Source organism: Amborella trichopoda, chromosome 1 (assembly GCF_054954075.1).
Source record: "Amborella trichopoda isolate Santa Cruz 75 chromosome 1, AtrichopodaSantaCruz75HAP2 v2.0, whole genome shotgun sequence".
NCBI lineage: Eukaryota > Viridiplantae > Streptophyta > Magnoliopsida > Amborellales > Amborellaceae > Amborella > Amborella trichopoda.
The window spans coordinates 8,108,083-8,120,913 of record NC_142336.1 but is presented as its reverse complement, the minus strand read 5'-3'; the positions used below and the strand labels follow the sequence as shown (position 1 = coordinate 8,120,913).

The following is a 12,831-nucleotide window of genomic DNA, read 5'->3' as shown; positions in this document are numbered from 1 at the left end:
GAAATCTCATTGGCATATTCTATGATTCAAGTAACTTGACACATTGAGGAATGCCTGCAAACAATGCTACATATTATAGTTTGTAACTGTCAGTCTTAAAAGCGTCTACTCTAATCATTTTGAGATGGTAGTAATGTTGCTTTACATTACTATTATCTTTGCAAACAAGTGTCATGTAGCCTAATATGCATATCCTATGGTTATATGTGCTCAAATGGAGCCTACATGGTCCATATTGTTAAGCTTTTCCTGGAATTATAATTATTCTGCAGAATTCACCTGTGGAATTTGAATAATTACCCATGAAACTGTGTTTCATATAGGCAACACAGTTGGACATTCATGAGGTGCTCTGGCTCATTACTTATGTAGCACCTTTAGTTACTTAATGAACACATTTTCAGCAATTGGCTTTTTAAAAATCATTCAGCTATTAAGTTGTAGTTTCTTTACTATCAACAAAGTAGTCAAAGCATTAGTATGTTTTTTTCTGTCTAAACACTAAACCCGTAGTCATTTTGAATTGCATGTTTCTATCTGAAATCAAGGTAAATTTCAGTGTTCTCGTGTTGATTCATACTTCCTATCACTTTAAGTTGAGAAGGATGTTTTTGGTGGTATGCTTTTGACATTTGAGTTCCACCTTTAAAATGATATTCCTGTTTATGTGAGGTTAGAGAGACTCCATTCCTTTCTGATGATTGAGTCATATTATGGTTTTCCATGTTCCAGCTTACAAGAGCCTACTTTGGATTCCTGGAGACTCTTTTCCACAACCATATTTCTATTGTTGTCAATCTAGACACAAGCTCCTTCATGCACATTGTTGGTTCACTTGAATCCGGTTTGAAGGGTTTAGATTCCAATATTTCATCTCAGGTACTTATGAAATGCTTAACCATTTGGATCTGCTTATAGCTGTCATAATATGTTTCTTGACAAACATGTGCTGTGTGTAAATTAAACCTTACATTTTTTCTATCTAATTCACCTTTTGAATGTTGGTTGCTAGTGTGCCTCTGCTGTGGACAATTTGGCGGGTTTCTACTTCAACAATATTACAGCTGGGGAGGCAACCTCATCACCTACTACAATAAATCTTGCTAGACATATTGCAGACTGCCCTAATCTGTTCCCTGAAGTAAGCTTTGGTGAACTTGTTGATGGCTTTGCAGAAACTTCATCGAATTCTTCCCTTCCTGCAAAAAGTGTACATAGGATCATGCCTTTTGTATTATTGCCATGCCTGTAATCATCATTGTGTTTGAGTAATTGGTTGTGGGAGTTACACTTTACAATGAAAGCTTGTTATTTGATATTATGATTCTTATTGCTAATTGCATATTAATACAACACCGGTTAAGAGGGTGCGATTTGGTTCAAGTAAGGGTGCGATTTGGTTCAAGTAAGGCCCTAAAGGGCAAGGGGAAGGCCCAAAAGGACACGGATGGAAGTATTAAGAAGACATATGGTGACTTGTGGTCTGACAGACTGAGGGTATGGCTCTTGATAGAGCAGAATAGTGGAACTTCATGTAGCCTATCCCAAATAGTTAGGATAAGGCTCGGATGATGATGATGATGCTTAATCGGATCTCCATATAAACAGTTACTCATCTTTATACATGTGAATGGTCATGGTTCATTTCTTTAAGGAAAAAATTTATATAAGAATGCAACCTTATAATGTAGAATTACAGATGCCCCTCAAAATCCCATCAGAAAAGGTAGTTTTAATGTTGAAAAACCCTTTGATTGATCATCTCGACATCGAAATGTATGACTATGAAAAATAAAAAGATTTTAAGTCTCAGAAATAGTGCGTTTTACAACATATTATCTACACCGTCCATTTTCAAGATTTTCATATTTTTATAGATCTACTTGATTTTAACCATTTTTGAAATTTAAAATTTTATAATTAGATATAAAAATAGATTTTGAGATAATCATAAGAACATTTTACATCAAAATTATATACATGATAACATTTGAAGGTGCACCTTACCTCTACACCTACGGGTGCATCCGTATGCCAACTGCACCCTTTCTTTAAAGCATATTTTATGGATAATCAAATATTTTATAGATAATCAGATAAATATGTCGAGACTGTGTAAGTCTATATGAACAGCAGTATAAAACATTAAACATTTACGTGAAAGTGTTTTTGACCAACAAACTCACACCAGTAGCTTTCATTACCCATCAATTTTACCTCAACCATAACCCTTTGCTCATTTCCTTCCCCAGTGGTTAGATGCTTTAACTAGGAACATGCACTTTGTCTGAACTAAATTTGCATTGTCTCTATATGTGGTCCAATTATAAGAGAAAGTTACAAACATCGCAGCAGGAAATGATGAGGATAAGAGTGTCCTTCACATGGTCATTTAGAGGCAACATGTACAATTCTCTGGCATTTGAAATATGCTTTCACAGAGTCATGTTAAACATAGTGGTGGAGTTTTATTTGAAGCAATGGATATTGATTGCTGGCAGAGTTGCTTGTATTAGGACAATGATTAGGTCTAGTTAGGAGTTCTCTATTACTGTGGCAACTGGAATTTTAGATTTGTTTTTAACATGAAGTAGCAAGAGCAAAAATGCATAAAGACGTGAAAATGAGTGTCCATGACTGATACTTGAGATCATATGTAAAAAAACAAACCTTCAATGCCATATTGTCTTTATTGCTGTAACTAGGTATTGTGAAAGTTACCTCCTTTATTAAAAGTGAATTAACCATATTGAAATCTGTCCAAATTTTGAATCAATGGCTTTAGCTGCCTTGGAAAACGTAATTTATGCCATATGGTATTTAGTAGTGCTTATTATCAATTGTACGCTCCTGAATTTTGTAGTGTGTATGATTAATCAAAGACCTTATGAAAAGTCCATGCTTGATGGATCTTTCATATATTCTTCACCTTAAGTTTCTTTTCTGTGTTTGAAATGAATTTAATCCAACTTATATATTCAATTTGATGGCAACCTACGTTTTGCGCAGATACTGAAAACCTTATTTGAGATTGTTTTGTTTGAGGATTGTGCGAATCAATGGAGTCTTAGCAGACCAATGCTCAGCTTGATACTTATCAATGAACAGGTAATGTCATAGAGCCTTAATATCTAAACTGTCTTAACTTTATAAACATTTGAACTGACTTTGTATCTTGTTAGTCTTTGCTTGCTTCATAATAATATTTTGAATAAGCATGAATGTCATTCGAGGATACCCTTGTAGTATGGAAGATGCCTATCGGACCTATAGTTTTCTTTGTGATGGCAGATCACATGCTCCAAGATTATGCCCTTCCTTCTATAGAATTTTTTTATTTCTAATTTAATATCATTTAGAAGATTAATGAGGCATCAACATTAAGTTGATGGCGATGCAGCGTCTTCATTAGCTGTTAAAGTCCTCCTTGACTACACAGCATCTTGGTTAGCTGTTAAAGTCCTCCTTGATGAAGAGATTTTTATTTTTTCCTTTTTCCCCAAAGGTTTGATGATATTTTCCTATGACTGGTGAGTTCAATATAAAAGGTGCTCATCGAATGGTTGATTTTGTGATTCCTAATGAGCATCAGCCATTATTTTGTTTCGAGTGGAGAACCTCTAAATCTAATTACTACGTGCGACCTAAAGGAAATCATGGGGGTAGCACAGAATTAATCTTGAGCTGCTTCAAAGTTCATGGCAGAGTATTTTTAGATGCATTTGGCACTGAGTATGTTGTGCTTATGTATTACAAGTATGGCAGTTCCCAATGGGGCCAAAACATGGTTGATCCAATGTCTGTGGGGGTACAGTAACATGGCATGCCTTGATCTTATGTTTTGTTCAATGTGGGAGATATGGTGGTGATTAATCTTCGCGAAGATAGGCATCCAATAGGCAAATACATCAGGTTGAATGACAAGTAAATCAGACAATTTCGAGTGTTGAAGAAAATGGTGAGTAATTCCTATAAGATCCACCCTCCTGCTGCGATTGAGACATCGAATGTGTTCATTGTTGTTGATCTTTTTGAGCACCATGGACCCAAAATAGCAATAGAAGAAGAGCCGAACTCAACGTGGATTGCTTCCCAACCGGGGGAGAAGGATGCAACAGATAGTCCTTTGATTAGTCAAAATAGTTCTCATGGGCCTTTTGACTCAATCAATCCATCCTTTTGTGAACCCTTTTATGATAATCAACATCCTAAAGTTGCAAGGACATCCACGAGGGGAAGGCCGACAACTTCTAGAAGGAGTTTATTTTAGTTTGTTGATATTTTTATAGTCTCTTAGTGATTTCCAGTGTTTTAGACAAAGTTAGGAGTAGTTTAGGGACCTTTTATGTTTTAATTTGACTGAACGGACTATTGGGTTATTTTATAATGTTTAAACTCAAGTGAGAGTCATTTGGCCTTTTTCTTACAACCTATTGAAAGTGCTTGGGGTGTTAGGGTTTCTAACACATTTGGGGAATAAACAGTAAAAACAGGGTTTGAACAGTAACACCAGACCCTATCTAGGGTTTTGGGATCTCTATTTTGTGCAAGGAAAGCTAGGTCCACTCAAATCTGGCTTGTTTTGATGGTTTATTTAATTGTTTTTGCTTCTTTTCCTATTTTCCTGCATCAATTTTGTACCTATTTTTCATCCTCCAAAAGTGGGTGAGGAACCTAGTGTCACTACACGATGCACTGGTTTTGGGAAGACCTTGCAAGTGCACTACCGCTTTAGTGAAGAGATTCGCTACCATAGTGGCATATGCAGCTAGCCTACATGGTATAAAATATGCCTTCTTTGAAGGCCTATCTACCAACCATCATTATCAAATAATGGCCTCTTGTTGTCCTTGGCAATGCCATGATGAAATCCATCGATACATCAACCCATGGCCCAGTTGGAACAAGCAATGGGGTGTACAAACCTATATTTTGAGAATGCCCCTTCGCCATTTGATATTTCTTACACCTAAAGACAAACCTGTATGCAACTCTGCTCATAGAAAGCCAAAAATATTTTTCCTCCATAAAGAAAATATTTTATTCCTTCCAAAATATCCACAAAGACCTCCGAAAGTAAATCAACAATGTGATGCTCTCGTACGGAGGTATTCATAGATGAACTATAAAAACAAGTAACCATGGGAAAGAATGAATAGGTGGTAGGATTCACCTTTGCATGAGCGACATCCAGTGTTCCATGACTCAGCCGAGTTGACTTGGACCGGCTGAGTTACTGCCCTTGGCCATAGTAAGGGCGAGTTCATTGTACACCTCACTGGAAACAGGGAGGTGTACAATACTCGGGGAAGTGCGTTATACGCTCTTCTAAGTATTTTAGGGCTCTGCCTAGTAATTATATACATGGTCGAGTCTTCGCAAGTCAACGCCCTACTGTGCATACAATGCTGCAGAAACCTTGGCAGCCTTTGAGCTGCAATTCTTTTATTCAAGTAAGTGCATTTTTTCCCATGAGAAAGGGTTTTGATGTTAATAAAAACTCCCTAGATTGCCAAATCAATTAATAGCAGCTTAAATTTGGAATAAATGCAAGGATTTTCTCCAACAATATAGCTTATAATACATTGATCGGTGGGCTTTTGTAAAGGAGGAAAAATTGGGGAAGCTCTAAGCTTTCATGCCTGGAAGCAAGCTTGTAATATCCTCTAAGATCATCACAGTGCACTAGATCCAATGACCATTTAAAACCGTTCTTGTTCAAGAGAGAGTTGAGATGGGGGGGTGGGGGGTGGGGGTGAGAGAGAGAGAGAGGGGGGGGTAGGGAGGGATGGAGGGAGGGAGGTAGAGCACTATGGGGCAGAGAGAGGCACGTGGCAGCAACCACATCTTTTGTTTTGGCCTTGTGCCCTCTATCTTGGGCACATGGTCTATTAATACACCTTTCCTCTTTTCTTTTCTTTTCTTTCTTAACTTTTTTTCTATCACTATTTTACTTTTTATTTTTTCTCTTTTTCCTTTGTCATCACTCGGGCGAGTCAATCAAACTCCCTTGAGTAAACTTGCCTCGGGAGTACTTGGCCCAAGGCGATCTTCGATACACTGTTGACACCTTCCCAAAATACACTTCAGATAAAGGTCATTGATATAGGCCTCACTCATCACTTTTAGGCCCACTACTTCAATTGCTAATGTCCCCACCAAATGGACATGATGGCTAAGGGCATTGGTTACCAGTTTTGCTCTCTGGGTTGCTGCCTTATAGTGAATGTAAATTCTTGCAAATAGGTCACCCACTTTGCATGTTTCGCACTCAAGTTCTTTCGGTAGTTAATGTGCTTAAGTGTCATTTGAACGATGCGAAGGAGAAACTCTCTTTGAATTAGGTAGTGTCGAAAATGACGGTGTCACCACTTCTAGGCCCACTACTTCAATTGCTAATGTCCCCACCAAATGGACGTGATAACTAAAGGCATTGGTTACCAGTTTCGCTCTCCGGGTTAGTGCCTTATAGTGATTGTAAATTCTTGCAAATAGGTCACCCCACTTTGCATTTGCACTCAAGTTCTTTTGACAGTTAATGTGCTTAAGTGTCTTAAGAACGGTGTAAAGCAAACTCTCTTTGAATCAGGTAGATTTGAAAATGACGGAGTACTTGTATAATAACATCAAACTCAATGTCATGAGTCGATTATGCCTTTTTGCATCATTGAGTTTCTCACTGATAAATGCAATCAGCCTCTTTTGTTGACTCAACATAGCTCCAATTCCCACATAGAAAGTATTACACTGTACCTCGAATCATCGTCGTCAAAGCCTTTTCCCAACTAATTGGGGTTGGCTATACGACTCTTAGTCTATCATTTTGCTCTATTAAGGGTCATACCCTCAATGAGGCCGTAAGTTCCCATCTCTTTTATCACTACTTCCAACCATGTCCTTTTGGGCCAACGTCTTGCTCTTTTTTAACCTTCCACTTGAACTAACTCGCACCTCCTAACAGGTGTTGACTGGGTGTGTGCCACACATGCCAGCTCACCTAAGTCTACTCACTCTCATCTTATCGCTTATTGGTGCCACACCTAAATTTTCCTGAATGTATTCATTGCAAATTCTCTCCCTTCTTTTCTTGCTAGTCATCCATCTCAACATCCGCATCTCCGCTACACCCATTCTATAAATATATTGTTTTTGACAGCCCAACATTCCGTCCCATAGAGCAAAACTGGTCTCACAGTTGTCCTATAGAACTTGCCCTTGAGCTTCATTAATATGTGGCGATCACATAAAATTCCTGTTGCACATTTCCACTACGCCCACCCACTCTAATTCTATGTGCGACATCTTCCCCAATCTCACCATTTTCCTGGATTATCGACCCAAGATATCGGAAGTGCACTCTTTTTAGTATTTTCTGGCCGCCAATCTTAACTACTTTCTCGTCTCTACCCCAAGTATTACTAAACTTGCATTCTATGTACTTCGTCTTAGTTCGGCTAATTCTAAAACCTTTAGATTCTAGAGTATCCTTCCAAAGTTCTATTTGTGTTGACGCCGTTTCGGGTCTCATCAATCAAAACTATTATTATTAAACTTGCATTCCATACACTCTACCTCAAATGCCTTATTGAAATTAGGAAAAGCAATGACAAATGCATGCATTATCCTCTCCTTAATCTCCTTGAATGCCTTCGTAGCTGCAGGTGTCCACTGATAACCTTCACCTTTTAGGCGATTGGAACCATCATGGTGCTGAAATTTTGCATGGACTGCTTGTGGAAAGTGGCGAATCCATGGAAACTTTGCACTTAAGTGATGGTCTTAGGTATAGGCCATTGAACAATTGCCCTAATTTTCTCCTGATCCGCTTTAACACCACAAAACCCAAGAATAGTAAACTATTCATCATGAACTGCATTTCTTGAGGTTCATATGCAATTTCTCAGCCCTCAAAACAATAAGCTTTTAGCGAAATGATTAAGATGTGCCTCTGGGTCACTGCTAATATCAACATATTATCAAAATAAACTACAACAAACCTCCCAAGAAACTCATACAGTACTTGAAAAATAAACAAAAATAATAATAACACTAAAATTTTGAATTTTTCCTAATTTCTTTATGCATCATGACCCCAAAAAAACGAAAACACTAAATGCACCCCCGGCTAAAATTACCTATGCCTTGGTCTTTTAGGGAGCTCTTTGGTTATTTATTACCTTAGGTGGTCTTTGAGTATTTAGTCTATTGCCTATTGCCTTGAGAATCTTGAGAGAGAGTCTAGTGAGAGAAAGTGGGAGTTGTGAGAGTGCAAGGAATTGCCCTGGAGAGCATTTCACCCCTGGCTATAATTACCCATGCCTTGGCCATTTTTGGCTATTGATTACTTTGGGTAGGCTTTGAGTGTTTAAGTCTATTTCCTTGAGAGTCTTAGAGAGAGAGTCTAGTAAGAGAAAGAGGGAGTTGTGAGAGTACTAGGAATTGCCCTAGTGAGCTTTATTCTAAGATGGAGAGGTTACTTTTCCATACTTGGATGTGAGAATCTCAACCTAAGGGGGTGAGATCAAGTGACTAAGCAAGAAGTTAAAACTAAAGGAAGATCAAAGGCTAAGGGAACCAAGACCTAATTCAAGCAAGATTTCGTGACCAAAGCTCCCTCCAAGTTGCAAGAGCAAGTGAGTTGTGAAGGAGTGCAACCCCCTAGTCTCGTATCACAAGGTAAACAAGCTCATATTCCTTGCCAGGAATATTTTGTATTTTCTACCCCAATGCTTCTTCATTTTGTACTTTGGAGTGTCAGTAAGAGGAACTTGTCATGCCAAAGCTTAGAAGATTGTAAATTTATGGGTCACTCGCATAAAGGCCGGAGCTAGGTCCTGAACTCTTTTATATTTAAAAATTTGATCCTTTTCAAGTTGTGCTTTGTGGTTTCTCTGGTTACATCAATTGGAGTCAAATTAATTTCCTAAAGCATAATTTCCACCACATTCGCAGCCCAAAATCACTGATAAGCTCTCGACAGCCCTATATCCCCGATCTCATCAATGATAATTGGCCAAGCATCTGGGAGGCTGAGATACCCCTCTTATGCAGCTAATGACATTATGGTTTCTCCTTCAACAATAACAGGTTCCTAGTTCTGCCAAGGGCATCACTGCAAGTCTAAGTGAGGCTTTCTCCTTTGCAGAGTCCAGAAATATGCTGGGCTCAAAAAAGGAAATAGAATTCTCCTCTCAGCGTCCCTCAAAAGACTCCCTTTTCCTCCAGGACCATGATTAGCCAATGAATTTCCCTTGAAGTTATACTTCAGCGACCGCACTCATATGTCCTCATTCTCAACTACTGCATGGACAACAATGAAAGAGCCGGCATTGTTCAGTACTTCAGTGCCTACAAAGTCTGTCCCCAGGTGGCCTCTGAAATATGGTCTACCTAGGGGCCACACAATTACTTGGTATCAAGTCATTTTCCATAGGATCCAAGAACTAACCTGCGCACCTTCCCCATCCCCAACCTCAATATCCCCTGGGGGACCCTTTGTTTAAGTAATGCTATTTGAGTGAGCATACTACTGAAGAAGAGCCCTTGTTTCATTTTCAAAACCTACTAGTCCGAATATTGTGTAAAACATTTTAAATATTTGAGCACTAGAAATGATGAGACGCAAGATAAGGAAGCAACAGAAGACAAAAGACAAAAGAGTCGGCTGAAATTTCCTTTTCTTCATTGTAGTTATCAAGCAAACTTTCTTTCTCACAGCATTGGTATCTCCTGAGGCATGTGTAAATCAGCTGTTGGCATATTGTGGTAGAGTTCTTAATGATTTGATGGTCAATGTAGCTTTAGTTGAATTTCATTATAAAAGAACGTCTTAATGGACTGGGTTATCTTTTTACACTAATTTTCTCTTGTGCATGCGTGTTACATGGTAATAAATTATTTGTGTCTGTTCTCTTGCAGATATTCAGCGACTTACAAGCTCAAATTCTGGCGTCGCAGGTTAGTTTGGGTCCCAACTTTTGCTCTTGGAAAGATTTTTAGTTTTCATTTATTTTTACTGCTTTATCAGAAGAAACACATCATTGATGATCTTTAAGTCAGGAGGCTTATTTGCATTTAGAGCTTTGGCTAGGGTTTTACTTTTCTAGTTTTGCTTTAGCCATTTAGGGACAGTCAGGATCTAGGTCATAGTATTTTCAGCATCATGTCTTCTAAAGTTCCAAGATTCTCAAGTCCAAAGGGCTTTTAGGATCAGGGCAACAGATTTAAAAGGACCGTACTTTGGGTTTTTTAAGTTGAAATGTATTTTGGGCTTTAGAGAGGGATTCGAGCTCCCAGTTGTGTATTATGATGTTCAGGGTTCAACTAATGAGGATTTGTTGTTTCTTCATAGTTCCCAACCTTGAACAAGGGAAATTTGGGCATTTTTTATAATATTTTTTTGAAGAGGCACCTAAGTGAAATGAAAAATTAAAAAGTAAACCCTCGAATGTTAATTGGGATTTTTTTTGCCCTTAAATAATAATTTTCTCTTCTTTCTTTTTTAAGATCTTTTAAGTAGGGTTTAATCCATGGTTGTATCCATATGAGAAACAAAAGTTATATGGCTCTAAACTATCTGAAATAACTAAAGAAAAAAGATAAACAAAGTTATGCTGTTCTACTCTCTTTTTTTCGGCAATACAGTTATGCTGCTCTACTTATGACTCTCTCTCTCTCCTCACTGTTTGCAGCCAGCAGATCAGAGGCCACGGCTCGTAGTTTGTTTCACAAAATTGATGGCTGATGTGACCCGAAGCTTAGAACCAAAAAACAGGGACAAATTCACCCAAAATTTAACCATTTTCAGGCATGATTTTCGTGTGAAATAGAAAAGCCATACTCTTAACAGCAGCCCTTTGTTTTTTGTCGGAAGCTGCTATAGAGGAATTCTCTTTGATGGCTATGTGGAGCTTGTTCGTGTTCGGTTGATGAAGTTGCTGAGATGCCGAAACCATCACAGCTCTGCAAGTCATGTTGGTCACAGTTGAGGGTTTGTTCTTTTTCCATGAATTGGAAAGCAATGAATATAAAACCCAAGAATTGCAGTTCGGTTCATTGATGGATTTCACATACATCAGGAGAGGCTTGGAAGTTTGCAATCATGAGTTTCAAGGCTGGTATTTCACAGTTGTAGATGGTGGTTTTACCGGTGGGTTTATACAACAGTCTTTAAAAGTCAAATTCTTTTCTTCTGTCCTTTTTGATACTTGGGAGTACGAAGTATAAATGTAAATGGTTTGCCTTGTTTTGTAACAGAAGCAACTTTTATGTAAATTTCGTTCTTGTCGTCGATACAACAATTTTTTATCAAATGTTATTGATGCTCTGATCTGTTTTTTCTTTGAACTTCGTTGCTCTTGTTGGATAATTAGTGGTATTTGCTTAATTAAGGAATGGCACAGTAGAAGCATTTGTAGATTTTAAGTGTTTATGACGCAATTAGTGTTTTTTATATTTTTCTTTTATTATTTTTTGGGGTAAAAATTAGGATTTTGGGTTTTTATTTGTTCTGTCTTTTTTGTTGTTGTAGAGAATCAATGGATATAATTGAAAGTTAAATATTAAATAGGTAAAAGACTATTGATTTAATTGTGTTTAGGGTTTTGCAATGAGTAAGTTAGGTTTTTCTTCTTTATGTAACTGTAAACAAAAAAGAAGATGGGAATGAGAAGACGACTTTCGTATGGGGAAAGCTTCTTTTTTTTTTTGTCGGAGTGGACTCGTCAGTAGAACACAAGAGAGGTTATAATCTCCTGTCTCTTTAGTCTTATTTTTACTTTTTATTTTTTATTTTATTTTCTCTTTTCCCTGCATCAGTTTAACTTCATTTTTATTTACTCATAATATTTTTTTAAAAAAAATGATGCCTTCATATGCAAAAAATCCTGTGATATAGACCATGTATTTTAAGAATGGAAAAAGTTTGTATAAGGTTGCGGCCTTATAATATAGAGCAACAAATGCACCTCAAAAGTCTATTGAAAAAGGTACTTTTAATGTTGAAAAACCTTTTAATTGAACATCTCGATATCAAGATATTTGGCCATGAAAAATAAAAAGATTTTAAGTATAAAAAGCAGTGTATTGTACAACATATTATTTACACCGTTCATTTTTAATATTTTCATGATAGATTTACTTGATTTTAATCATTTTTAAAATTTAAAATTTTATAATTAGATATAAAAATAAATTTTGAGATAATCTTAAGAACATTTTACATCAATATTATATATCATGATAAAAGTTAAAGGTGTACCCTATCTCTACAGGATGCATTTATATACTGGACCCTTTAAGAATTATGATAAAAAAAGAAAAGAGAAATGAGTACTGTTGAAAAAATTCCTCTTGTCATGTCCGGAAGGAGAGAGTTGTCTGGGGTACGGATATTGTTGGCACGGAAAATATTTAAAAGGTAGCACATATAGTATGCTCCCTCGGGAACATACTATATATTTGTTCCCTTAGGCAAGTTGTTTTTTATATTTAACGTTTTGGGATCTATCTAATTATAATTAGATGATTATTTTTAAGAAAAAAAAAATAGAACTTGAGTTTATAAATATCTAGATTTGTCCCTCAAAAAATTAAACACTTCTCTTGGGACGATACCTTTTTTAGGCACGTTGAGAGATTTTATCTTTGAAGTCCTTGGCCAGGTTCTAGAGATGGCGTACTTAAAATTTGTGATCATAGTTATCCTTAGAATAAGTTTTGCCCGAGCGAGTAACTGGATAGTTTACTCCCGCACCTTTTGGCTTTAAAAGGATTCCTCATGAATTTATCTTGGGCGATTTTTTGGCTAAATTTTATCCCAATCTTGCCTCC

At 37.1% G+C, this 12,831-nt stretch overlaps 1 protein-coding gene across 26 annotated transcripts in view; it reads left to right on the top strand.

Annotated features, from left to right (window-relative positions):
- The window catches only part of LOC18442853 (ARM repeat superfamily protein), a 74,330-nt gene extending 62,984 nt beyond the window's left edge, over positions 1-11,346 (top strand). For all 26 annotated transcript variants that reach the window (XM_088860167.1, XM_088860193.1, XM_088860187.1 and 23 more), the window contains 5 exons: positions 733-879; positions 1,013-1,141; positions 3,010-3,108; positions 9,919-9,957; positions 10,692-11,346. In XM_088860167.1, the coding sequence (XP_088716293.1) occupies positions 733-879; positions 1,013-1,141; positions 3,010-3,108; positions 9,919-9,957; positions 10,692-10,829 (552 nt within the window). In that variant the 3' untranslated portion in view covers positions 10,830-11,346. The remainder of the gene's footprint in view (positions 1-732; positions 880-1,012; positions 1,142-3,009; positions 3,109-9,918; positions 9,958-10,691) is intronic.
- Positions 11,347-12,831: the final 1,485 nt, after the last annotated feature.